Genomic DNA, 24,143 nt, shown 5'->3' on the forward strand with positions numbered 1-24,143 from the left:
TTCATAGCATATTATCCTTCAAGGGTCGACATAGGACAGGCAGAGGGCGAATGCCAGAGCAGCTCCAGTTCCGATTCCTATAAATGTCTGGCTGGCTGTTTGCTTGGCAGCTCACTGGTGGGGGGGGGGTGTGTCACATGTTTCTGGTTGGGGCACCTAAAGCAAAACATCGTCATTGCAAGAGCAAGAACAGTGCTGCTTCTGCCCATCATCACCCCTAATCCCAGCAGGCTCCTTTCCCTCTGCCCTGTGTATACATCAGGATGCACTGTATATTTAATAAACTGTCACCTGAGCCCACCCTGCCTTTGCAAGCCAAACTATCTGCTAAATTTGGGATATTATGTTCGCCCAAGCCAAGTATCAAGTTCTTTCGATCACATGCGCTCCCTCCCAGCCGGTATTTAACTCTGAAACTTCTGTGAGAGTTAATACTTCACCACACAGTCGATCAGAGCAACTGAAATCTTTCTTCTTTTTGACAAAAAGCTGTACTAGTTCTTTCTCCTTTTTCTTTTTCCTTTACCTTGTTTTGAAGAGTGGAATAAAGTTCGGGTTTCCCTTTTCAGATCCTGATCAATATGTTTCTGATTCTTTTAGCCACAACAGAATTAAAGGATTTTTTTGCCAAGGCCCGGAACGGTTCGGTCCGCCTCATCAAAATCGTCATCGAGGATGGTAAGTTTTACATTGATTTTGTGTTGTTGTCTTTTGGTGTCAGCTTCTTCAGTTGTGTACCAGTGGTAGAAAAGCAGGATACAAAATTAACAAATAAATATTTCTTCACTTCATTAATCTGGCTGCCACCAGTCAACTTGGGCAGGGTGGGTGGCCGGCCTAGAGCTACCCAGAGGAAGATTCTAGTGGAAGCTTCTGGAATGCATTACCTCAAGAATCCACACAACTTTAATTTTAAAAGAACAGTAGGTTTTATCCTTATTTGGGGTTTTTTTGGTTGCCAGTGAAGCTTCCTTTGGGACATACTGTGAACCCCTTCATAATTTGAACAACTTTTCCCATGAGGGTGCTTGCTGATATTTTTGTGAAGCAACAGACCGGAGTCCCATTAGATGGAATAAGATACTTGCTGTCTGGCCAAAGTGAGGTGGCCGTATAGACTGTTCTGTTCCCGGGGCCATTTTCTGGGTGCTTTCAAAATTTGTCTCCTGTACAATGTAAATAAAAGATTGTAGTCAATGTTAGCCGTTGGAGTGTCTGATATGGTAGCAGTTGAAAACTTGTCTAACAAAAGAAGCACGGGATAGAATCTAATTGGTGCCCTTGTGGTAGTGAAAGGGATTTTGATCCACTTATAGAAGAGGACAGGAAGCAATTTGCACTGATCCCCCTTCCCCTGCTCCTATTGTTCCTGAAAGCCAACTCGAGAAAGTTGAGGGACCCTCCAGAACAGGGTGGGAGAAGTCTGGGAGGTGGTGGGCTGCAGAGGGAAAGGAAGATTGGCAAAAATTGTTCCCCCTGTTCTTCCATTAGGTGACTCCTCCAATAGATTCCAGCCTAATTCTCTAGTAATGACTACAGGTGCTGCTGTTTTGCATGGCTACTATGGAACAACTCTCAGCCAGTAGATAACTGAACCACTTACAGATTAATCCCCATCTAGTGTGTAGGCTTCTCCTGTGAAACTCCTTCTTTCTTTAACCCATAGTTGGGGAACCTCTGACCCTACAGATGATGCTCGACTACATCGACCGTCATCCCTGATAGGCTGCATCCACATGGCAGTTTATTCTGTTTCCCTAACTGTTAAATTCCACATTGTATTTGACACAGATATGAAATAGAAGTCACTTCTGGAAATCTAAGGGAATGTAGGAGAAGTTCAGCACTCTTTTCCATGTTAATTGCTTTCAGAAAAAAATCTGTTTGTATTAACTCAGAACACTGTAGGAATGAAGTGATGAAATTTGGGGCAGTATACCAGCATACTTCCTGCTCTTTTCATGAGGGAATAGAAGCATGCCTGAGTGGAAAGGATGGGTCAATAGTAATGTTGTCCAATCATTCTCGTCACACCACGCTCACTGGTGCAAATGAAATTTAGCACGACAGGCCAGTATATTGGCCAAAAGCTACAATTCTATAATGCAACAGGTACTGCAGTATGAAAGGAACCTTAGAAAATGAGACCGAAGCACTAGCATTATAATCAGATAATCTAGAGGCCAGCAAACTTTTTCAGCAGGGGGCCAGTCCACTGTCCCTCAGACCTTGTGGGGGGCCGGACTATATTTTTTTGGGGGGATGAACAAATTCCTATGCCCCAAAGATGCATTTTAAATAAAAGCACACATCCTACTCATGTAAAAACACTAGTGAGGCCCCACAAATAACCCAGAGATGCATTTTAAATAAAAGGACACATTCTACTCATGTAAAAACACACTGATTCCTGGACTGTCCACGGGCCGGATTTAGAAGGCGATTGGGCTGGATCCGGCCCCCAGGCCTTAGTTTGCCTACCCATGAGATAGACTAATATAATATTCCCCACATCTGCATGCACCAATGATTGGCTATGCTAGTGGAGGCTGATGGGAGTTGGAGTCCAACAATAGTTGGAGGGCCTAAAGGTCAGGGCTGCTGAAGTCTTATGAAACTCCACATCCTTGGTGCTGTCTCTCCTGGAAAGAGAGCTCAGAATCAGTCTCCAAATATTTCCCTTGTAGAAGCTAGTTTTTTGATTGGCTTACTAAAATGCAAGCATGTCAAGGACAAGGCTAGACTAAAGTCCTTTCTCCGTGACTTACTATTGTATTGTATGGAGGTAATATTTTGGCTGAAAAAGCATTAATTTATATGAACTTGCAGCTTCAAATGGGATGGTCCACATACAAGTTTTATCCCTCAGTGAGAAGTAGCTTTTGTTTTTCCCAGCAAGTGATGTGTGCACCTTCTTGCTTACTGGATATCAGTTACATTCCAATGGGAAGTCATTCGCTTCTCTGCTCTCACTATTTTCTACTCCTCTTTTTCCTGCCGCCGCCCACCAGCTGTTTCTTCCAATTTAGTTTTATTATCTCCATGACTCTCACGTGCTGATGAGAATCGGGATGGTGAGATTAGTGCATGAATATGGACTGGTCAGGGGTTTTCCAGGCAAAAAGCTTAGTTATGTCTAAGGTAAAAGGTAAAGGACCCCTGGACGGTTAAGTCCAGTCAAAGGCGACTATGGAGTTGTGGCGCTCATCTCGCTTTCAGGCCTAGGGAACCGGCGTTTGTCCACAGACAGCTTTCTGGGTCATGTGGCCTGCATGACTAAACTGCTTCTGGTGCAACGGAACTTCGTGACAGAAACCAGAGCGCACGGAAACGCTGTTTACCTTCCCACCACAGCAGTACCTATTTATCTACTCACACTGGCATGCTTTCAAACTGCTAGGTTGGTAGAAGTTGGGACATAACAACAGGAGCTCACTCCATCACAGGGATTCAAACCACCAACCTTCTGATCGGCAAGCCCAAGAGGTTCAGTGGTTTAGACCACAGTGCCACCCACATCCCTAGTTGTGTCTACAGCTAAATAAATACTCATGATCCAAATATCTGAATTGTTAGATGGCTCCCATGGAAATTTGTACCACTAATGTAGCCAACTAATTGACTTTGGTAGTCTCCAAATCTACTTGAGCTTATCCAGCAGTTAAGGAAAGATGGAGATCTTGCGGTTAGTCGAAAGTTAATAGCATTTCATTGCTGCTCCCGCTTGAGTCACTGGCCTTGGGAAGGTAATCTGAAGTCTGCTTCTGCTTCTAGAATTTTCCAGAAGAGGACTATGGAACTTGTGGTTGCTTACTTTGTGTGGGAAAACTGTGCGATGCTTCAATTTCATGATCTTTAGAAAGATTATGCCTCCTAAGCAGCTTACTAGGATGATCTTTGCATGTGTGTATATCTATATGTCTATTTATCTAACAAACATTATTCTGTATATGAGAAACATGCCCTCTCTTTCCTCCCAGCGTAGGTGATTCAGTGTTAGGCTTTTTAGAACCAGTGAATACTCATGGATGGATGCGGCATAGGAATCCGCACACTTAGTCATGGCTGACGAGGTATATTTATATATGTGACGCGTTGCTGTAAAACTTGAGGGAGGCCTGCATAAAAGGAATTTTCCTCTTGAGTCTTTCCGTCTTCTATATTTGGTAAAGAGCAATTGCCAGGGGCACCAAGGATGTCTCCGTGGGAGAGAGGAGATTAAAATTTAGATCATTAACTTTGTTTCAGAGATTCTGTACTCTGTAGTAGTGAGGAAAGAGGAAGAAAGTTTTTTTAAAGCAAACTTTTTTTCTGCCTGGGAAGGGGTTGGATTTTTTTACAGAGAATCTTCCTGGGGACCTCATACAGGTGGTAGGCAGCGCCAGATGCAAAAGCAGGGAGAACAGCAGGTGTGACTCTTCCTTTTGTGTAGTTGCGCTATACCCCAGCCACACAATCCAGAGGTTTCTGCCTACACACACCTCTCTACCTTCCATCCAGGTGAAGAAGAGGCATCATCACAGTTCAGACACATTCCGGCCGCACTATTCTTTCATTATGTGGGGGATGCATTGAAATCCCCGTCTTCTGCACCATCCTTGACAGCAGGATTCTTTTCATGCAAAATAGTCTGGCCCAACTGATGAGAACATTTTCTGCAGTGTGCTTGTAAGAGCAGGAATTTTCTTGTTTACCGACTCATGCCAGATTTTTATTTTTATTTTACTTGAAGCTTTCTCCTTTGCTGCCGCCTGCTCTCTTCTCATTCCTCGGGCCTCCTGTTGCTCAATATGGCAGGGCTTCTTGACTCATTGCCTAAGCCACATAAGACTTTTTGATGCTTTTCTTGTCCTCGCTGCTGATGCTGCTTTCTTCTTCTTCTTCTCATTTTGATGCTTCTAATGATGGGATCTCCGGGTTTTGGGAAGCAACTTGAAAATGGCCTGATGTGCATTAAGAGTATTATGGATGGCCCCTGAAATGCAGCACTGCAAAAAAAAATTTTTTTTTTGGAAATAATTTACATTTCCTCTCAGAGTGTGTGTGAACACCCAAAGGTACTTTAGCAGAGCAGAAAAGCAGATGTACTAGTAACAAGAGAAGGAGCTCTGAAAGAATGGTTTGCATGAAATGAGGTTTTAATGGCTGCTGGTGTGTGTGTGTGGGGGGGGGGGATCACATTTTTTCCATTTCTAGAATGGAAAGCCCCAGTCTTTACGGCCTTTCTATGACTCGGCTTGAAGGAAGGGTTGATCTTTTGGGCATCTTTCTAAATGGCAGTGCAATGATCTCCTTAAAAGCAGCCACAGATTTCACAATTCTCTTTGGTCATTTCAAATGTATTTATAGCTTGTCAGTTTCTTATGGAAGACACCACTTGTGAAATAAATGGTTTTAAAGCTTTCGTTTTCAGCACTTAAAAAAAATATGTAATGAGCTTCTGTGATGCCCACAAAGTTCAGTGTGAAATCTACTGTCCCCACTCTCCGTCCATGTTGTTTGGCATGGCCAGTCCCCCAGCAGATTTGCTCCTGGGCTCCTTGCATTCAGGAATTCCGTCCAGCAATAGCTTTTTGCCACAGAGATACAGTAAAGGTCACAGGAACGTGAGAAGCTCCTTTAAACCAATTGGGCTGCCCAGCTCAACACCAACTGACAGTGGCTTGTCAGGGTTTCCTGAAGAAGCTTTTCCCAGCCTTGCCTGGAGACACAAGGGATTGAACATGAAACCATTTTGGGGGAAAATCTTTTTAGGGACACTTAGGCAGCTCTCAAAAAGTGTCTGTGTGAACAGCACTTTCAATGCTGTTGTGGTGTGGTTTTTTTGCCAGATGACGGTTAAGGAATATAGTTTATATCATTTACAGTGAACATCTTTTTGGTACAGCTTGTATTCCAGCTGTGTCCTATGTAGACTTATTCCAATGGAATAGTTTAGCAGTCATTGCCGACAAACGGAAGCCGCAACCTCTTTACATGCAGGGAAGTAAAACCCACTGAACCCAGTGAGCCTTATTTCAGGGAAGACGTGGAAAGTTTTGCACTGTAAGGTACTTAGAAGGCTGTTTGACTAAACAAGGAAAGGTTCTTCCTTGGGCATTTCTCTTCCTGCCCTTGCTAATATCCTACACTCATGCTAGTGTAAAATTATCCTGCTCACTATCCTAGCATCGCCTATCCTGCACTCTATTTGTGAGGCAAGTTATTTATTCTCTAAATGCATAAACTATCGTTGGGTGTAAAAGTTTAGGTTTGCTAAAGAAGCCAACCTTCCCCTTGGCAGACTGAATGATTCCAAAATGAAGGGTATGGCTTTAAGACTCCTCTCCTCCAACCACAGTGCTAAGCTGGGATATATGCCTTCCAGTTACCTCAGAAACATCTCTTCTAGGAAAAGGAAAAAGGAAAAAGAAGGAAGCAATTTAGAGCAAAGATGGTAAAGAAGAGCATTTCACGTGTTTCAGGTGCGAAGAACCTTTGGTCCTTCAGATGTTGTTGCTATTGCTACTACTGATTTACTAAACACCTTCAAAATCACCATCTCACGTAAGATAATTAAAAAACAGTTGAAAACACAAAAGCAGCAAACACTGTTAAAACAAGGCAAAAACAGTAAGAAGTAGACGCTTGTGGTAAAAACCTCATAATCCAGCTGGGAAAGCCAAAGTCAGATCATAAATGACTTCAATTGATTCCAGAAAGTGCAGACAGCTGGCCGCTGTTATATCTCGACAGGGATGCTATTCCACAGAAGAGGGGCAGCTGTGCTAAAAGCCCTGCTCTGAATTACTGTGGAGGAGGCTTCTGAGCACTTTGTAACCTGCAGGAGAAATTTCACCACAGACCATAGCAATCTACTGGATGGATAAGGGATAAGACAGTCTCTCGCGTAACCTAGTCCAGAGCTGTGTAGGGCCTTATACCTTGAACTGGTCTGCCTCATAGCAGATAGGCAGCCAGTGCAAATCCTGCAAGCACAGTGTTACATCATTTTCTCCCACAAACAACCTAGTTGCTATGCTTTGCATCTGATCAAGGACCAAGCTAGCCCCACATACAATGCATTGCAGTAATCCAACTGTGAGGTTACCACGTTTGCTCCCATCAGTGCAATTATGGCTAGTGGCCAGGGATGATGAGAGTTGTAGTTCAGCAACATCTGGAGCTCCAGAGGTTCCCCACACCTGACGTATGCTTCCTTTCTCCCCTTGTTGGATAAACCACCCTTACATTTTTTGGATGCAATGGCTAACATTTTGTTAATTAAACCTGGATGCAAGCACTGAGGAAGTGGGGGGGGGGAGCTTGTGGCCCCCTTGCTTTTCTCCCAGCCACTAAACTATGGCTTAGCAAACTGGGAATTGAGCATCCAAACCTGCCCACTGTGTGTCCTTCCTTTTCTGCACTTGCATGCAGAGGTGTGATTCCTTTCACCTCTCTCAAACCCCTGCCAAATAGCTTTATTAGCTAACTTGAATTATGAGGCCTAATTTAAATACTATTCTAGGCATTGATGATAGCATGTTAGGGATTTGTGACTGAAATCCTAGTTGGAACATGACAGTAGCAGAATGCAACATGGATAAGCAATTTGAATTTGCCTGCTGTCAAGTTTAAACTGAGTTGGAGAGAGTGCAAACTGTGCTCCTCTTCACTCTATTTATAATTTTATAGACTTTATAATGGTTTCCCCCCCTTAGTTCTCTCCTAAAGGTTTCAGGCTTTTCAATCTTCCCTCCTAGGAAGAGTGTCCCATCCCATTTACTGCTTTAATTAAACTTTCCTTTATCGTTTGAGTAGTGATTGGCTTTAGAACCACACAGTGTACGGAGCATGCCTGTATTTTTAGTGATTTTTACCTAATAAAGTCTAACATGGAAGTTGCATTCTTTTCCATTGTCTCTCTGCAAAAGGTTGATATTTCGAGTGAGCTTTCCATTAATGACCCAGATACCTCATTCCTTGCTGACCCAATTTAGATCCCTAAGTAGTGCCTATGTAGCAACAGGAGCGTTTTCCCCTAATGTGTATCACTTACAGGAAATCTCATTTGCCGTTCCGTTGCACTTTCAACCGGTTTAAAGACCTGCCCTCCTGAAGAAAAGAATAACGTAGTGCTTTGATAGTTCTCATAGTCAGTCTCGCCAAGAACACCCTGAAGGCCTGTGCTTGAAAATACAATCCACTTATTCCATTGTGCTCTTCACCTTAGACTGCTGGGTTACTGGATTACTATCCCGGAGCCCTAACAAGAGGATGAAACTGTGAATCACAGTAATTGATATCGGGCCTGGTGCCAGCAGTCAGCCAGACTGGACACTGACAAAGACCTGCCAGGACTCACAAAGGCCTGACTTGCAACCCCCTTGCTCACTGCCTTTATAAACACCCTCTTTTTAGTAGCTGGCTACCTCACCCAGAATGCCTGGCTCTGAGAGGGAGACCTTTGGCCTTCTCCCAGGGTCCTGGTGGCAGAGAAGGGGCCAGCGCCGCCGCCGCCGCTGTTCTGGTGGCAAATAATTTTTTTAAGTAACAAAGCGGGGAGGAGAATTGGTGGCACTGTTGCCACAAAGATTGGCCTCAGGGAGGGACATCAGCCAAACTGTACCGAGGACCTACTGCCGTTTGGCAGTGGCCCTGACTGACATCTTAGGCATGTTGGGAATATAAGCTTACATTTTAAGGACCCACTTGAAAGCTGTCTGCTCTCCTTTATCCATGTGTTTTGTCGCACTTGTCAGGCTGTTGCCATGCTAGCATTTAGGGTTAGTGTTCTTTGCTCATGTGACCCTGGTAGATTATTACTTAGGATTTCAACACAAGGTAGGGCTCTCATGGGGTGAGTAAGCATGGAGCTTATTATAGATTTTGATGAAGTTTTGCCCTCCTGATGACTCTTCCATCTGCTGAGAGTGTGTGTGACACAGATCAAACATTTATTAGAAAATGGGACATGTACAAAAAAAATTTCTTCAGGACTATTGTAAGTGGCAGGCCTTGAAGGACTTTTGTGGCATGATGGATAATTAGAAGAGAATATATTACTGATGAAAATTAGCAAAAGAAAATGAAAACAAACAGTGTGCTAGATAGATTAAGTTGTAGATGCATGATGGGGTTAGAAATGCAAGAAGAACTTATTGTGATATGATGTAACAAATACTACCATTTTCTTTTCTTTCTTCTGGACAAATCTTTTGTTTGTTGTTTCCTTTTAGTTTCAATAAAGCATTTAATAATGATAAAAAAGTGTGTGTGTGTGATATCATATAGGTTGGGCTGTGACCAGTTATTGACAAGCTTTATTAACTAATCAGCTATTTAGTTTGTATTTTGTTTGCTAGATGGCTGAGTAGAGAGAGAGATGGGAGGTTTTTTATTTGTGTTGAGTAGGGAACGGGGGGGGGTCCCTTCTATTTCATACTAGGGTACAGAGATGGCATGAATGACAGAAATATCTGCCTCTCCTCAAGCCATCTTGTATATGAACGGTGTTGGTAGGCAGGCAGCATGTGAGCCGAAGACTTGCTCTTGCATCCTTCCTGAGGCCCATAGAACAGACACACCAGAGCTATGTAGCTGGGAAGTTAAAAAAAGTATTCTTCTTTATAGCAGTTTTATGTCTAGAATGATTAGGTCTTTCTTATTGTCACAGCCCTGAATAATGTTTGTTATTTCTAATCTCGGTGCTTTTAAGAATTAATCTCTTAACTTCCCTTTGAACCTCAAGGTCAGGGTGTGCCCAGTGTAGCTTTAGCTTCTAGCACAGTAACAAAGTCTGCCTGCGGCTTGTAGATTGGAAGGGCTGTGGTTCCAAACTGAGAAATAAGTTCCTGGGTATCCGCAGGGTGAAGTGAGTCACAAAAGGTTGTATTGGTTCCAGTGGAGCTTAGAACTTAAATCCAGTCTTTTGAATCTTTACAAAAACCCTAAAAAGTGTGAAGTGGGAGCAGTGGGAGTTGGGATGGGGGCAGTGATGCCACTACCAGGGTGCCAAGTTAAATGGCAGGAGATAAGGTGAAAGCCAGATTGTGAAAGCAGCAAGCCACGTGGCAAGAAAAGCACCAATGTGGGTAGTGGCTGTTAAATCCGAAACCTGAGTGTGACCAGAAGTGTTAGAGACACTCAGATCTCTGCAGAATCCACTCCCCCCAAAATGAGCTATAGTTCTTATGCTTTTTGAACAAGCTATGTTCATGCCTTTTGTACAAGCCTAACAAATGATAACTTGACGGGGTCTTTACCCTGATTCACAGCCACTTCCTACTTTGCACACTGAATCTGTCAGCAATCAAGTGTTCAGCAAATCTGGCTTTACAGTGCAGTGCCTTCTGCTGAGAACACCAGCTCTCCACACCCCAAAGTCTATACAGGAAGTAAGAGTTCCTTTTGGCTCAGTCTGTCGTTCTTCGTTTTGCAGAACAGAAGAGCAATGAGCAGCTTAATTCAGGTTTAAGAAGCAGAGCAGCCTTCTGTTGACTGGTGGTACATAAGAGCATAAGAAGAGAGAGCCCTGCTGAATCAGGCCACCTAGTCCAGTCGCCTATGGGAAGTCTGCAAACAGGCTTTGAGTGCATTGTGGGTAGTAGCCATCCTCAATAAATTTGTCTCACACTCTTTTAAAGCCATCCAAGTCAGTGACCATCACTATATCTGGTGGGAGCAAATTCCACTGTGTGAAGAAGTACGTCTTTTTTTACGTCCTAAATATTCCAACATTCAATTTCATTGGATGGTGCTGGGTTCTGGTATTGTACAAGAGGGAGAAAAACTTATCCTGAACATTTTCCAGATTTACAGTATCCTCCTTGAGATGAGGGGACCAGAACTGTAGGTGTGCTTCTAGTCAACTCCTTTGAGTATCTGTGTCTTGTGGCTAACCCCAAACTACAAAGGCACACTGGCAAATCTAAAAATACCTGCTTCTTTGGGTTGGGGTGGGGTTGAAAAATAGTGGCAATAAGTGTTTCTGATTGGTGTTGGGCCAGCTGAGAGGTACCCAACTGTACATTTCTATATATCTCCAGCCAGCCACTTTCTCTCCTGTAGTTACTTGATTTTAAAATCTCACTTTCCTTCAGTCTTTTGAATCTTTCAGTCTTTTGAATCTAGATATCTCCAGCCAGCCACTTTCTCTCCTGTAGATGCTTGATTTCTGGGCAACTTCTTTGTTTGCCTCAGACAATAAGCAAATGTGTGGTAGTGTAAATTGAGAGATCATGAAAAGAAAAGTGATTTTACCATGGATAATAAGGGGTACCAAGATGGTGTCCTCAATATATTGTTGGACTGTAGTTCATCTGCTTCTACTGGTGGAATAAGCATTGATGGTGTCATTCTGCACTCCTGAGTACAACAGTGGTCTCCACTATGGTAAAGTCTCGCTTCCCCAGACAATCTTCTCTTTGTTGACAAGAAGCCAGTGTATCAACCCTGACTCCCTCCAGTCATTAGCATCGGGAGGAGAGGGGGATTGTGCTCTAAATCAGCAAAGCAAAATGTTAATGTATCCTGCTTAAGACGATTCTTCTTTTAACAAAGAGCCAGGTAATAAAAAAGACAGCAGATCTGAATGTTAACAACCAGCCACAGCACCTTTACACCCTGTGACGTAAAGTACAAAAAAGGGTTGCCTAAGTGTTTCATAACTACACCTCTGTCTGCTTGCGGTTTCTGCAAGGTTACTTGCCAGTTTCCTGACTTAGATCTTGGAACTTGCTGGTGATGCAACTTGCATCTTTAGTCGATAAATACAATAATGCAAAAAAAGATGCCTCAGTGAAGAACAGATTCAAACCCAAGGCCTCCTTTTGCTGATCACCTCCCTCTTTTACCCCTCTTTTTCTTTTCTGTAACAACAGGGTTACTTATTAGAAAAGAAAGAAGGTTGTATATTAGAAGGGAGTGAAGCATGTAGCTGTGACACCAGGTGAGCTAGCCTTAGCTCAGGCTTGAAAATAGCCACTTGCCTCGTTGCCTGTGGTGAGTCAGGATTACCTCCAGGCAGGAAGTCTTTCTGTGCTTGCCCATATGTGCACAGTGTATGCAGCCCTGACTCCAGTCTTTGATTCCTTTTGGAGAGGGATATGCTTGACATGCAGAAGTTAATGGGAAAGACTGGCTGCCTGAGACTTCGAAGGGCTTCTCCTGTTGGAGTAGGCAAAGTGCTAGGCTCCATTAATGGGTGGTGTCTGACTTGGTATGAGGCAGCTTGCAGCGCGTATGGCAGGTTCATTCCCAATGTCATGTGACAGAGTCCATAGGTTTTCACTTTGAGCAGCAGTGATTCCTCTGGAAAGTGGTGACTGCCTGCTTTCGATGAAATAATACGTTGTCGAAAGGGTGGAACTTAGTGGAAGGGGAATTTGTGTTAAGGGGCGTGTGCAGATTGCAAGAGGTCAGCAGCATTCTGGCATGGTCCCTGTTGTAACATGACCGAACAGGTTAAAAAAAAAAGGCCACATGTGTTGGCTGCCTGACCTGCTGCTGTTCAAGCTGTTGCATTGTTTGTTTGTGACATATTGTTGTTTTCCTATTGTTTGCAGAGAATTAAAGAGACAATTCAGGGTTTGTGTGAAGAATCCTGAAAGTGTTTTCCCTGATCTCTCATCTTCAGATTGACTGATAATTGACGGGCCAAGATCAGGCACATATTTGAAGGCCTGGTTTGTTGTTTCATTGCTTGTACGCATGTGGTCTAAAGGCACTTGAGGTCACCATTTGCTGTGGTCAAGTAGGCCTGGGTCTGGCCTGTGCCTGGATGGGAGGCTGCTTGGGAACCATATGCATGCTGTCTTGGGCTCTGTGATGGAGAAAAGGCAGGGTAGAAATGTAAGGAAATAAACAAATGTTTGAAACAGGCATGGGCCACCTCCAGACAAACAGAAAAGCATTGTGGGCATACACTGCGAAGCGACAATGGACTGTGGCTCCCTGGGAACCTTAAGTCATGTGGTAGGCCACCAATATTCCAAAGTGGTATATTTGTAGGTAATCCATAATGCATCATATTTCCCAGTGTGCAATTTGCTTCTCCATTGTGATGTCATTTCTTGCTTGAGTGGGCAGTTTCTGATTTGTAATGTATCTGCAGTTCATCTATGTTTATTCCCATAATGTTAAATGGACATGTGCACCTTTGCGTGTGTGTGCGCGCGCGTGTGTTTAAAGAATAAAAGAGAAAGGCAGGAGGATAGGCAGAGCCATCGTGACTGGTAATAATTCTATCTATCCAAACTAATGGTGGAAAGTTTTTTAGGTCTTTAAGAAGGTTCAAATTTGTGTGCAAGAAAATCTAGAAACAGAGCATTAAACTAGGGATGCTGAGTTACCATATATGGCTGTTCATTGGAGGTTCTCCAGCCACCTCCTAACAAACAAACAAACAAACAAACAAAACTGGTTAGATTGGATGCACTCCAAATTAGAATTTTCATTTAGTTCATTAATAATTGCTCCTTTCATTTCCCCATCAACTGTATACATATTTCCATTTCAGAAACATGGTTCCACCATATCATGTGCTGGCCATTGATGGTTTGCATTGCTGCTTCATTGTGGGACCAAGGGTTGTGGCAAACTTGTCAGAACAGGAAACTGTAGAAGTGCATCACACAGTGTTTCACAAAGATAATTGAACCACAAAGTTGTGTGTGTGTAGTTGGATGCATCATTCCTCAGGAGGTCAAATAGAATTTTATCTTTGATTGAACTGCAATATTTACTCACTTTTTCAGTCAGTTTTTAAACAGCAGACTGAAAGCTCTCAGATGGTTAAATCGACTTTCCGTAAAAGCAAAAACTTGCTAAGGTGGCATAAGTAGCAGTAAATGAAAGGGCAGGAAATAGCTGCTAGCTGAGGGCATGTTTTGCATCCTAGAGGGAAGTGGACATTTCCGGGGCTGTCTCCGCAGCCTGAGTGACACCCACAGTGACACCCACATTCCTAATTTCTCTCTACCCCCCCTTTTTTTTGCTGACCTGAAACTACAGGGGATAGCTTTATAAGGACAAGAATGGTCAAGGAGATTTGGCAAGCAGGCAGGAGGCCTGGGTGGCTCTAGCCTAGGGGCATGGGACTTCAGGCCTGCAGATGTTTCAGGACTCCCAACTCCCATTAGCCCCAGCCAGCATGGCTGGTGGTCAGGGATGATGGGATCTGTTGACCAGCAACATCTGGGCCGCAAGTTGAAGGAGAAACATTTTGTTATGTTTTTATGAGGTTGAGTTCTGGCAAAGGTCCTTGTGACCTTCTTGGCCCCTTTTTTGTTTTTGTTTATCATGAGTGAATCGGAGAGCGAGTTAACATGGGCACTCGAGGGTTCCCGAAAAACATAGCCCTTGGGAAATGGGTCTGCAGTAGAAACAAAACAAATGATGCAACAGACAGCTGTCACTTACCCAGCCAAGTGGTCACTGTCTCGGGGCCTGGAGTGCTTTCATATTTTCTGCCTAACTCAGTAGCTCTGATTATAGGCTGATAGGTACATTCAGAGTAATCACATTGTTTACCCCTCTGGGATCTTGCTTTGCCTTCGCCCTGATGTAGAAATATAGCCCAAGCAGAAAGGTTTTCTGTTTCCCCCCAACATAAAATCCCATGAAGCTGCCTTATATTGGAGCCAACTGTTGTCCCATGTACTGGACAGTCTATCCTGACTGGAAGGTCTCAGGCACACAGGTATTTCCCCTACCCAATGCTCTTAAGTAGCAGTGTTAGATTTGAACCTGAGACTTTCTGCATGTAGCAAAGCAAGTCATGACTCAGAGTATTAGTGCTCCCTTTGTCGGTGGCAAAGTCTCTAGGCCGGGCTTCTTTTTTATACACATACATAGGAGCTGGTTTCATTATGTAATCTATAGGGCTGCCAGGTTATTATCATTGCCAGATGGCCCTTTGTATTTCAAAAGGGATTGTCCAGAACCTTACAGCTGTGTCAACATAAAATGGGTGTTCCAATATATGCTGAGAAGAAACACAGTCAGGGATGGGTCTCGCTTTTGAAAACTCTTGCCCTGCCAGAGTTGCAGTCTGACAGCAGCATGCTGGGGTTGGGGGAAGAGGGAGGCACACGGTCCTTGCGCTTTCTGCATCTCTTCTGTGCCCCTTCCAATCTCTTCTGTAACCTTATGCAGTCCGTTCAAGAGGCACTTCCATGAACAGATTTCCCCCTTCAGTTCCGTGATGGAGAATAAGGGTGTCGTTCTCAACAGTGAAGGAGAGCGGCTCTAGGATCACAGGTCTGCCATTCCTGCTGTGTTCCTAGAGTTGTGCTCTTGGGAGTGAAGAAGACCAATACATAATGCAGACGTTCTGTCTTTGCACCCAACTCCTTTTATTTTTCCATAACCCATGAAACAGAACTATCGCCTCTTTTCAGCCATAGGGAACGTGGCAGAACTTTTTGCCCACAAAGTGCTCAGATCTGTCTCTCTGACCAAAAAGAGTGAGCGGGGGTTCCCAGAAGGAAGGAAAGCCAAGATGCTCGTAATTGCAACCAAGGAGGACTGCCTGCCTAGGGCCTGAAGGGCCCTGCCCTTGCCTCCTTCCACTTGGCTTGGGGCGGGGCTTGACAGGCTTCACAAGGACTGTGGCTGCTGCTTAGCACCGAGGACTCCTCTTTTCAACTGTTCTTAATTTTTATCTGTGTTGTTTTAAATGAGACCATATTGGCTGTAAGCCTTGTAAGACCTGCACCCTGCCTTACTGTTCCTTTCCCATCTGGCCTGGGAGAGTAGAGTGCTGACTGACTCCAGCTACAAAAGCTGAGGCTGTTGAACAGATTCTTGGGCTGGAGTATTGTTTACGGGGAGTTGAGACAGCTGTTGCTGTTATTGATGTTGTTGTATCTTTAGTTTCAGATCTTATGATTTATGTGGAAATTGTTTCCATTAAGTTGTGTACTTTTTGATGCGTTTTATTTATTGTTTATGACTTCTGTTATGTTTGTAATTATGTAAATCTTGTCATGTTGTAAGCTGCCTTGAGCATAGTTTCAACAAATTAAGGTAGTGGTGGTGGTGGTGATGATGATGATGATGATGATGATGATGATGATGAACCAAGCGTGTGTGGGCCTTACCAAAGTATCTGGGTTGGCGGGAGAAGGTGGCAAGTTCTTCACCCTTGATTTAGAAAAGGTCTGGGTGGCCCAACTGCAGCCCCCTAGACCTCCTAGCCTCTCTCCAGCTCTTGGGAATCTCTTCATCACACCCTCCTCAGGTGCTTTTGCCTGGCTAGAATGCATCCTTGAAAATTTTCCTCTTTTTTTTTGGCAGGGTGGGCAGGTGTAGAAACTTTTGGCTTGCATGGCTGAGATGTATACAGCCCACTGTACAAAGACAAAGGCTCTGCCCACCACTGTCCTGTAACCTCCAGAAAGTTGCCTGCATGTGGTTCTGGGGCTGCAGAAGGTTCCCTTAGCCCTGGTTGTAAATGACCGATGCTGCGTTTAAGTGCCACATCTTTTTGCTCACAGTTCTTTCGTTTTCTCTGCCCCGCCCCCTCCAACTTGCAGAGCAGTTGGTGCTTGGAGCCTACAAAGAACTGTCTCGACGTTGGGATAAGGACTATGACTCATTTGTGCTGCCGCTGCTGGATGAGCTGCAGCCATGCTACATCCTCTACCGCCTGGACACCCAGAATGCACAGGGCTACGAGTGGCTCTTCATCTCCTGGTCTCCTGACAACTCTCCTGTAAGCCTCTGCTTTGTTTCTGCTTGACTTTAGCCTCCTAGGGCTCAGAGCTGAACCGGCATGGGTAGCTGGTTTATGCAGTGGGTTGTAGGTGAAAAAGTAGGTCCTGTTCCCTTCTGGGAAGAGGATCGTGCAGCCAATGCAAGACTGAACACGGTCCTTCCACCCACCAGCTGACATCACCAGTGATGGGCAGGTGGGCACAGTTTGGGCAACATGGCCTAGAGGGCTACGATCAGCCCATAGGCCAGGGGTTCGCTACCCCTGGTTTAATATCATGTGGAAATTGGAGGTGATTCTTTCTCACCATGTTTAGGAATTCATTCAAAACAGACTTTACAGAACAGTCCAATGGATCATCACTTGATTAAAAAACAACAACCCTACAAACAGAGATGATAACTTTAAGGACTTAATGTATCCTATTGTTTCATCATATAATATTTCTGTGGACAAGGGTAAATACGGAGGGTTGTACTTATCTACTGCCATTTACACATTCTTGCATTCCCAGGCATTTGTGTGGTGAACTACTCTGAAAGAATCTTGCAGAACTCTTGCTCCTATAATCTCCGCTCTTATTAGACTAGCATGCCATCTGGAGGCCAACACAGGCAATGTTTTAACATGGCTTGTCATTACTGTGAGAAGTGCTCCCATTCTTTTTCCCTAGCTCTTTCCCAGATCACCCCAGGTTTCTTTAAAGGATCATCAGCTAAATCAGTGGAAACATTCTCCCCCGTTTATGTATTGAATGCATTTCTATGCCACCCTTCATCAAAAAGTCATTACAGGGCAGGTTACAATAAAAATTGGTAAAAACAGTTCGTGCACTTAAGCCAACAATTTAAACACCAGAGCCAGCTGAAATAAGAGCCTTTTAAAAACACCCGTTTGCAAGTCTCCACCTAAAAGCTCACTCCCTTACAAAAGCCTGGAGTGAATAGCTATGTTTTTAGACGGTGGCAGAAAGCAAGGTACGTTTGGTGGCACCAGCCATATCTCAGGAGGGAAGGAGTTCCACAGCAGCTGAAGAAGTAGCACCACAAATAAAGTCCTGACCCTGGTCACCACACACACAAGGAAGAGTAATATAAATAAATAAAATGCAGACCACACATTACTCTAAAATGGTTTTTGCATAGTTAAAACCTTTGATGGCTAGAATATGGAGGGGTTGTGTGGAGATTGACACTGCCAGAATTCTGACTATGGTAAGCTGAAGGGAACGTACGACACCCATGTTTAAATCGGCACCCATGTTTAAATCACCACCTTGTTGCATTTTCTATGAAAGTGAAGTTGATAAATATTTTAATAATACAAAATCATAAAACTCCTAAATCAGCCTTCCCCAACCTGTGGCCTCCAGATGTTGTTGGACTCCAGTTCCCATCAGACCCAGACAGCATAGCCAATAGTCAGGGATGATGGGAGTTGGAGTCCAGCAACATCTAAGGGGGCCTCAGGTTGGGGAAGGTTGCTGTGAATCCTTGGGGCTCCCATATGAATTTGCCTGTATTTTGAGATTTTCCATGGAGGTTCTGATCTGGATCCTTTTCTTCTCTTCAGTGTAGTGTATGGTTACTCTCTGGAACAAGGTCTTTTTAACAGTGGCACCAGAAATGTTGCCAGAATTGTGGAACTCCTTCCTGGGAAGTTTTGCTGTGCTAACATTTAGACAGGCAGCAAAGGAGGTGCTTTTTTCAGAAGGTCTGCAGGACTGAGTTTGAGGGAATACAATGTGTGTGCCCTGCTGACTTTCTTTTTACCATTTAACTAATGAGTTACTAATTTTCTTCTGTTCTGCTTGTGGCATTTTGCCTAATTCATAGTTTAAAAAAATATTTGGATTTTAAATTTGAACTGCTTTGAAGATTTTTATTTTTAATTCAAATGGCAGAGTATAAATATTTTTATATTGAAATATGTATATTTCTGTGTCTTACCTGTGCTAACAGCCTTCATACATAGCCACCAACAGTATGAGAGAGGTTCAAGGGATTTTTTTTCCTTGGCTGGGGGTGGAGGTTAACCCAAGTATCAATAAACTTGAATATTTCACCCAGTTATTAAAACATAAAACCCTGCTAGCTGTGAAGGCAGTTAAGGTAAAAAGGTTACAGTAATAGGAACAATAGTTGCTAACCATCCCCCAAGTCCTGATGTTGAACTCTGTGATAAGATCATCCATAATACCTCCTGGGGAATAGCTGCCAGTTCAATTGACTCTGTGTAATTGCTTATATTGGCAGCTCTATAGATTTTATACTTGCAAGCCCTCACATGGTTTACTTTCTAGTCTGTCTGAATGTATTTTGGAACAGTAGTTTGAAGATGGCTATCTAAAAATATTAGCAAGGGGACATATTCCTTAATAAAGAATGTGCTCAGAACACACAAATGTAAAACCCTGCAGTTACAGCATTCCATGACCATTGTAATTGGGAGACTGGGCTACCTTTGAAGGTGACTCGAAAACTACAACTCATCCAGAATGCAGCAGCTAGACTGGTGACTGGGAGCAGCAGCCGGGACCATATAACACCAATCCTAAAGGATCTTCACTGTCTCCCAGTACATTTCCAAGTACAATTCAAAGTGTTGGTGCTGACCTTTAAAGCCCTAAACAGCCTTGGCTCTGTATACCTAAAAGAGCACCTCCACCCTCATCGTTCAGCCTGGACACCAACATCCATTTCTGAGGGCCTTCTGGCGGTTCCCTCACTGTGAGAAGTGAAGTTACAGGGAACCAGGCAGAGGGCCTTTTTGGTAGTGGTGCCTGCCCTGTTGAACACCGTCCCATCAGATGTCAGACAGATAATTCACTATATGACTTTTAGAAGACATCTGAAGGCAGCCCTGTTTAAGGGAGTTTTTAATGGCCGATGTTTTCTTGTATTTTTAATATTGTGCTGGGAGCCACCCAAGAGTGGTTGGGGCAACCCAGTCTGATAGGCAGCTGCTTCTTCTTCTTCTACTTCTTCTTCTTCTTCTTCTTCTTGTTATTATTATTATTAATTATGTTTTCATACTCATGTAATGACTTGTCCTTGTCAATGATGTTTCTCTCTGTATGACCAGGTTAGACTGAAGATGCTCTATGCAGCAACCAGAGCAACAGTGAAGAAAGAGTTTGGAGGAGGGCATGTGAAGGACGAGCTCTTTGGAACAGTTAAGGTACGGCAATATGCAGCAGGGCCGTCAGGGAGAGCCTCAGCCATTGTTGTCTTGTACCGTGTTGCTGAGAACCTTACATCTAGAAAGCAGGCGTTTTTCTGGGTCAATTTAACCCCCTCCCCCACACACCCTTTGAGTAGTTTTCAGTTCTTTAAGGCAGAAGAAAATCAAGTGTGTTAACAGTAGTAATAAAAGCTTTCTGGGAAACTGGAAGATAAAAGCTATCAGTGGCTACTAGCCATGATGGCTGTGTTTGACCTCCACTGTTAGAGGCAGTATGCCTCTGGCAGAGGTAGGGAGAGCGCTGTTGCTCTCATGTCCTGCTTTTGGGCTTTCCATGGGCATCAAGGTGGCTACTGTGTGAACAGGATGATGGACCTTTGGCCTGATACAACAGGTTTCTTAAGTTCTTAAACTAACTGAGATCTTCAGTGTTTCCCATTTCCCCCCACCACAGATTTATTTAATTTGTGATTATTATTATTATTATTATTAATCCTTTTGGATCCACACTTGGTGAGGGTCGGAGTTTGGGCTGTGTGGTCTTCATTAAGGCCCTTTCTCGTCTACCCTTCCTCTCCATAATTAGAGCAGTACTCCTAGGTGGATGGATGAAAGACAGAAAGGAAAGGAGGCACATAGGCTTAACATCAAGTTTGAGCACTCCCTTTTGGGTGGGTGTACTGATATGAAACTTGGGTAGTCCATGATTCTACACACGATGCAATAGCAAACCCTGGTTTGCTAGCCATGGTTTTCATGGCACTCTGGCTTTATAGGAAAGCACCATAAGGTGGCAGCGTTGCTCATGAAATGAGATCACACTATATAGCGTGGGAGGAATCTTGCATTTCTGTTTGTCTGCAACCTTCAGTAGTTCTAAATAACTGTGAAATCCTCAAGACATGCCTGTCATTTGACAGGAAATCTAATACTAAGCCCAGTGTACTTGACCAGCTAACATTGGACAAGTTCCTCTCAGTGGTGGCATATTTATTCTTTTAAGCTATGCCTTTTACATTGAAAACATTGTGATTCTATGCTGTTAACCAGTTTGAGCATTGGCTGGTCCCCATGCCTCCAGCAACAGAGTCAAACTTGTGTGGGCTTGTTGCCAACACCTGCAATCTTCTTTGGGTGGAGGAGTCTCTGCAGTTTGCCATAGGGAAGAATTGGAAAGCTTTTGCTTCCATTTTTCTCTAAGCACAGCCTAGCATTAGGTCTGAACCTGGACAAACAGTAGGTTGATTTTAACTGTGGTTTACTCCAAATAAAACCAGCTTGATGAACCATGGTTTATTAAGCTGGCTTGTTTTAGAAAGCCATAGTTAAGTTGAACCACCATTTACAGTTCAGACTCTGCTTGCCCTGGTTAATGAAGAACAGATGTTTCTTCACTTTTTCTCATGGATGCTTTGGGGAGAGAACACATGTGCCCGTGACTTGCACAGGCTCGGTCTTGTTGCACCACAGCATGGTCTAGCATTACATACAAATGCATTCCTTGCCCTTGTTTCTGGATCATAGTGAAACTGACCAAAGAACTCCTTTCCAGTAGCAGCTGTCAGGGCAGGGCGACATTGTTTACCTGACTTCTCAGTGGCTCATGGCGCTGCCAATTACTGAGAAGTGGAGAGCTCTGTGTAGGGGCAGTGGCTGGAGCATTGGGTCGATTCCACTGCTGCAGCCGCACTGTGCTGAGCTACCTGCTTCCTTGCCCCTCTTCTCTCAGTAACCAGACGTCATGCACAGATTTGGGAAGCCAGGTAAGCAACACTATCCTCCCTTCACCACCTGCCAGCCACTACTGCTCCTTTTTCTTTGATCAGTTAGCAGGGGTCAGCAAATTTTTTCAGCAGGGGGCCAGTCCACTGTCCCTCAGACCTTGTGGGGGGCCAGACTATATGGGGGAGGGGTGAACGAATTCCTATGCCCCACAAATAACCCAGAGATGCATTTTAAATAAAAGCACACATTCTACTCATGTAAAAACAAGCTGATTTCCGGACCCTCTGCGGGCCGGATTGAGAAGGCAATTGGGCCGCATCCTGCCCCCGGGCCTTAGTTTGCCTACCCATGAGTTAAAGCGTTAAGTGCTCTTTTACCATGTTGGAAATAGGTGGTGCCCCCTTTTAGCAATGTGTGCTATGCTGCAGTTTTAAACGAGAGCTTGTTAAGAGCGTTGATGCTAACAGTGAGTTGCTATTCCTGGCCCTGCACACCAAAGCCAGCTGATAACATTAACTGGAGTTGCCTTTGTGTGTAAGGTTCACAGCCATTGACCTATGTAGCCCATAAGAAAATGTGCCCCCGTTCATATCTGTTGTACTTTGAACCATATCTGTGGCTGCTACATCACCTCTGTCTGACTACAGGAAGACATCTCGCTCAGCGGTTACCAGAAGCACGTGTCGTCCTACTCTGCTCCGGCTCCTCTGACTGCAGCTGAACAAGAGCTCCAGCAGATCCGCATCAACGAGGTGAGAGGCGGCACATTGTGGCACTGATCCAAACGATTGCTTGGTGATCCTGCCCAGCTAATCATGGTTTTCCTTTGGCACTATTATGCCTCATAGAGCAAGCAGAGCAACTTCCAGTGTGCATTCTATTAGACTGGGGGATAAAGCCTTGTTGCTGGTGGCAGAGAGGGGTGGCCATAACAGTGTCCCCTCCTCCGCCACCTCTCTTTGGGCTGTGCACACTGGCTAAGGAAACTGAAAATTTGCAATATTGGGTGGAAAGCTTCTCAAGGCACAAACTACTATGGGTATAGTTTCTCCTCCCTGCCTCCAAATTTCCATTCCTGTGCCATTACCCCCTTGCAGAGTCTGTTTCTGCAGTTTCTCCTTACCTGCTTCATGCCTCGCTGTTGTGTTTTCTCAGTTGCCCACCTTTGTCAGTCCCAGAACATAGCCATATGGGGAGATGAATCCGTGCCCCCACCCAGTGCAGTTCCCGTCACAGGCGCTGTCCAGTAGGAGCTTTGCAACCACTGTGCAGCCAAATTCTACACAGCAATGATGTCAGCACTAATTTAGGGCACAGCATTTAATCTGCCTGAACCAAACAAGTGTGCTCCTGTAGCTTTCCGATGGCTTTCTGGGTTTATTCGGGCAAGATCATTTTTGGTAGTCAATCAATTAATTCTGACTACTCTGCTGAGCAGTCTCCCCATACAGTTGTCCCTTCTCACAGCCATAATGCTGGCATCCTACTCCTGTGGGGTAAGCAGTGAAGAAGGAGAAATTAATCCTGAGAGGGGCAGGGAACTTCTGGCCCTCCAGTTGTTGCAGAATTCCCATGATCTCTGACCATTGGCCATGCTGGCTGGGGCTGATGGGAATTGGAGTCCAACAGCATCTGAAGGGAACAAGTTTCCCCATCTCTGCTTTAAGGCAATCTGAGACCTTCATGGAACTGCGGTTGATATAAATTATCAATTGGTTCAGAGCTGAGGTCCTATTCTATGCCTGAGAGTGGGGAGTAGAATCAGATAGCCTTCCAAGTTTAAGCAAAAAATGCCATCCAAGTTAAGATGATGCCACAGCACTTTACAGGGATTTAGAAATTTATATGGGCCATTACCTTATACAAATGCAGTAACTGTTCAATAATAGAATTCTCAATTTGTATTATTTCATTATCACCTTCACCATTTGAGTCTTCCATGCATTGTTTTCTATTGCCACTTGCTCCTTTAGTATAATATGTATATACAGTATACAGACAGTTTTTCTTAACTGACAGGATTTGACCCTTGACAGCTCCGATCTCCCAGCCACAGATGATGGTCAACTCAAATGGTGATTTAGCAACTATTGGTGCGCCAGCCAGTGTTGTCATTTGCACCGACTTAAGCCTTTGGGATGTTGTCATTCTCTCCCAGAAGGGCTAATGCAGAAGCCTGAAAACAGGCAGAAATAAATTGCTTTCAGCTGTTTCTAAAATGAGCTTATAAGTGCAGGAAGATAAACACTTAAATGTGCGGCAAGCACTTTCCGGGAGACTTAACATTGTGTTTTTATAAAGGTGAGAGTGGGTGGAAAAGTAAAAGCAGGGAAGAGCCAGGAACGCCCTGTCCCCACTGCAGATGAGGGACATGGACTGAGGTGGGGCCAGTGGTTCCCCCCAGGAATAAGCCGGAGGAATGGACAAGAGGTGTTTAAAACAACAACGGCTGCGCCACATCAGTGAGATTGAGGGACATGGACTGGGGAAGAGAGTTGGTTTGGAGAAGTAATTTTTTTTTTGTAAAAAATAAAAATGG

At 44.2% G+C, this 24,143-nt stretch overlaps 1 protein-coding gene across 7 annotated transcripts in view; it reads left to right on the plus strand.

Moving 5' to 3' along the window:
* Positions 1–24,143, plus strand: part of TWF2 (twinfilin actin binding protein 2) — a 57,381-nt gene that overhangs the window by 17,356 nt on the left and 15,882 nt on the right. For 6 of the 7 annotated variants that reach the window (XM_053377532.1, XM_053377534.1, XM_053377537.1 and 3 more), the window contains exons 2-5: positions 601–678; positions 16,518–16,696; positions 19,781–19,876; positions 22,252–22,356. In XM_053377532.1, the coding sequence (XP_053233507.1) occupies positions 601–678; positions 16,518–16,696; positions 19,781–19,876; positions 22,252–22,356 (458 nt within the window). The remainder of the gene's footprint in view (positions 1–600; positions 679–16,517; positions 16,697–19,780; positions 19,877–22,251; positions 22,357–24,143) is intronic. The other variant, XM_053377536.1, reaches the window with a different exon arrangement.

This window comes from Podarcis raffonei, chromosome 2 (genome assembly GCF_027172205.1).
Source record: "Podarcis raffonei isolate rPodRaf1 chromosome 2, rPodRaf1.pri, whole genome shotgun sequence".
Lineage (NCBI taxonomy): Eukaryota > Metazoa > Chordata > Lepidosauria > Squamata > Lacertidae > Podarcis > Podarcis raffonei.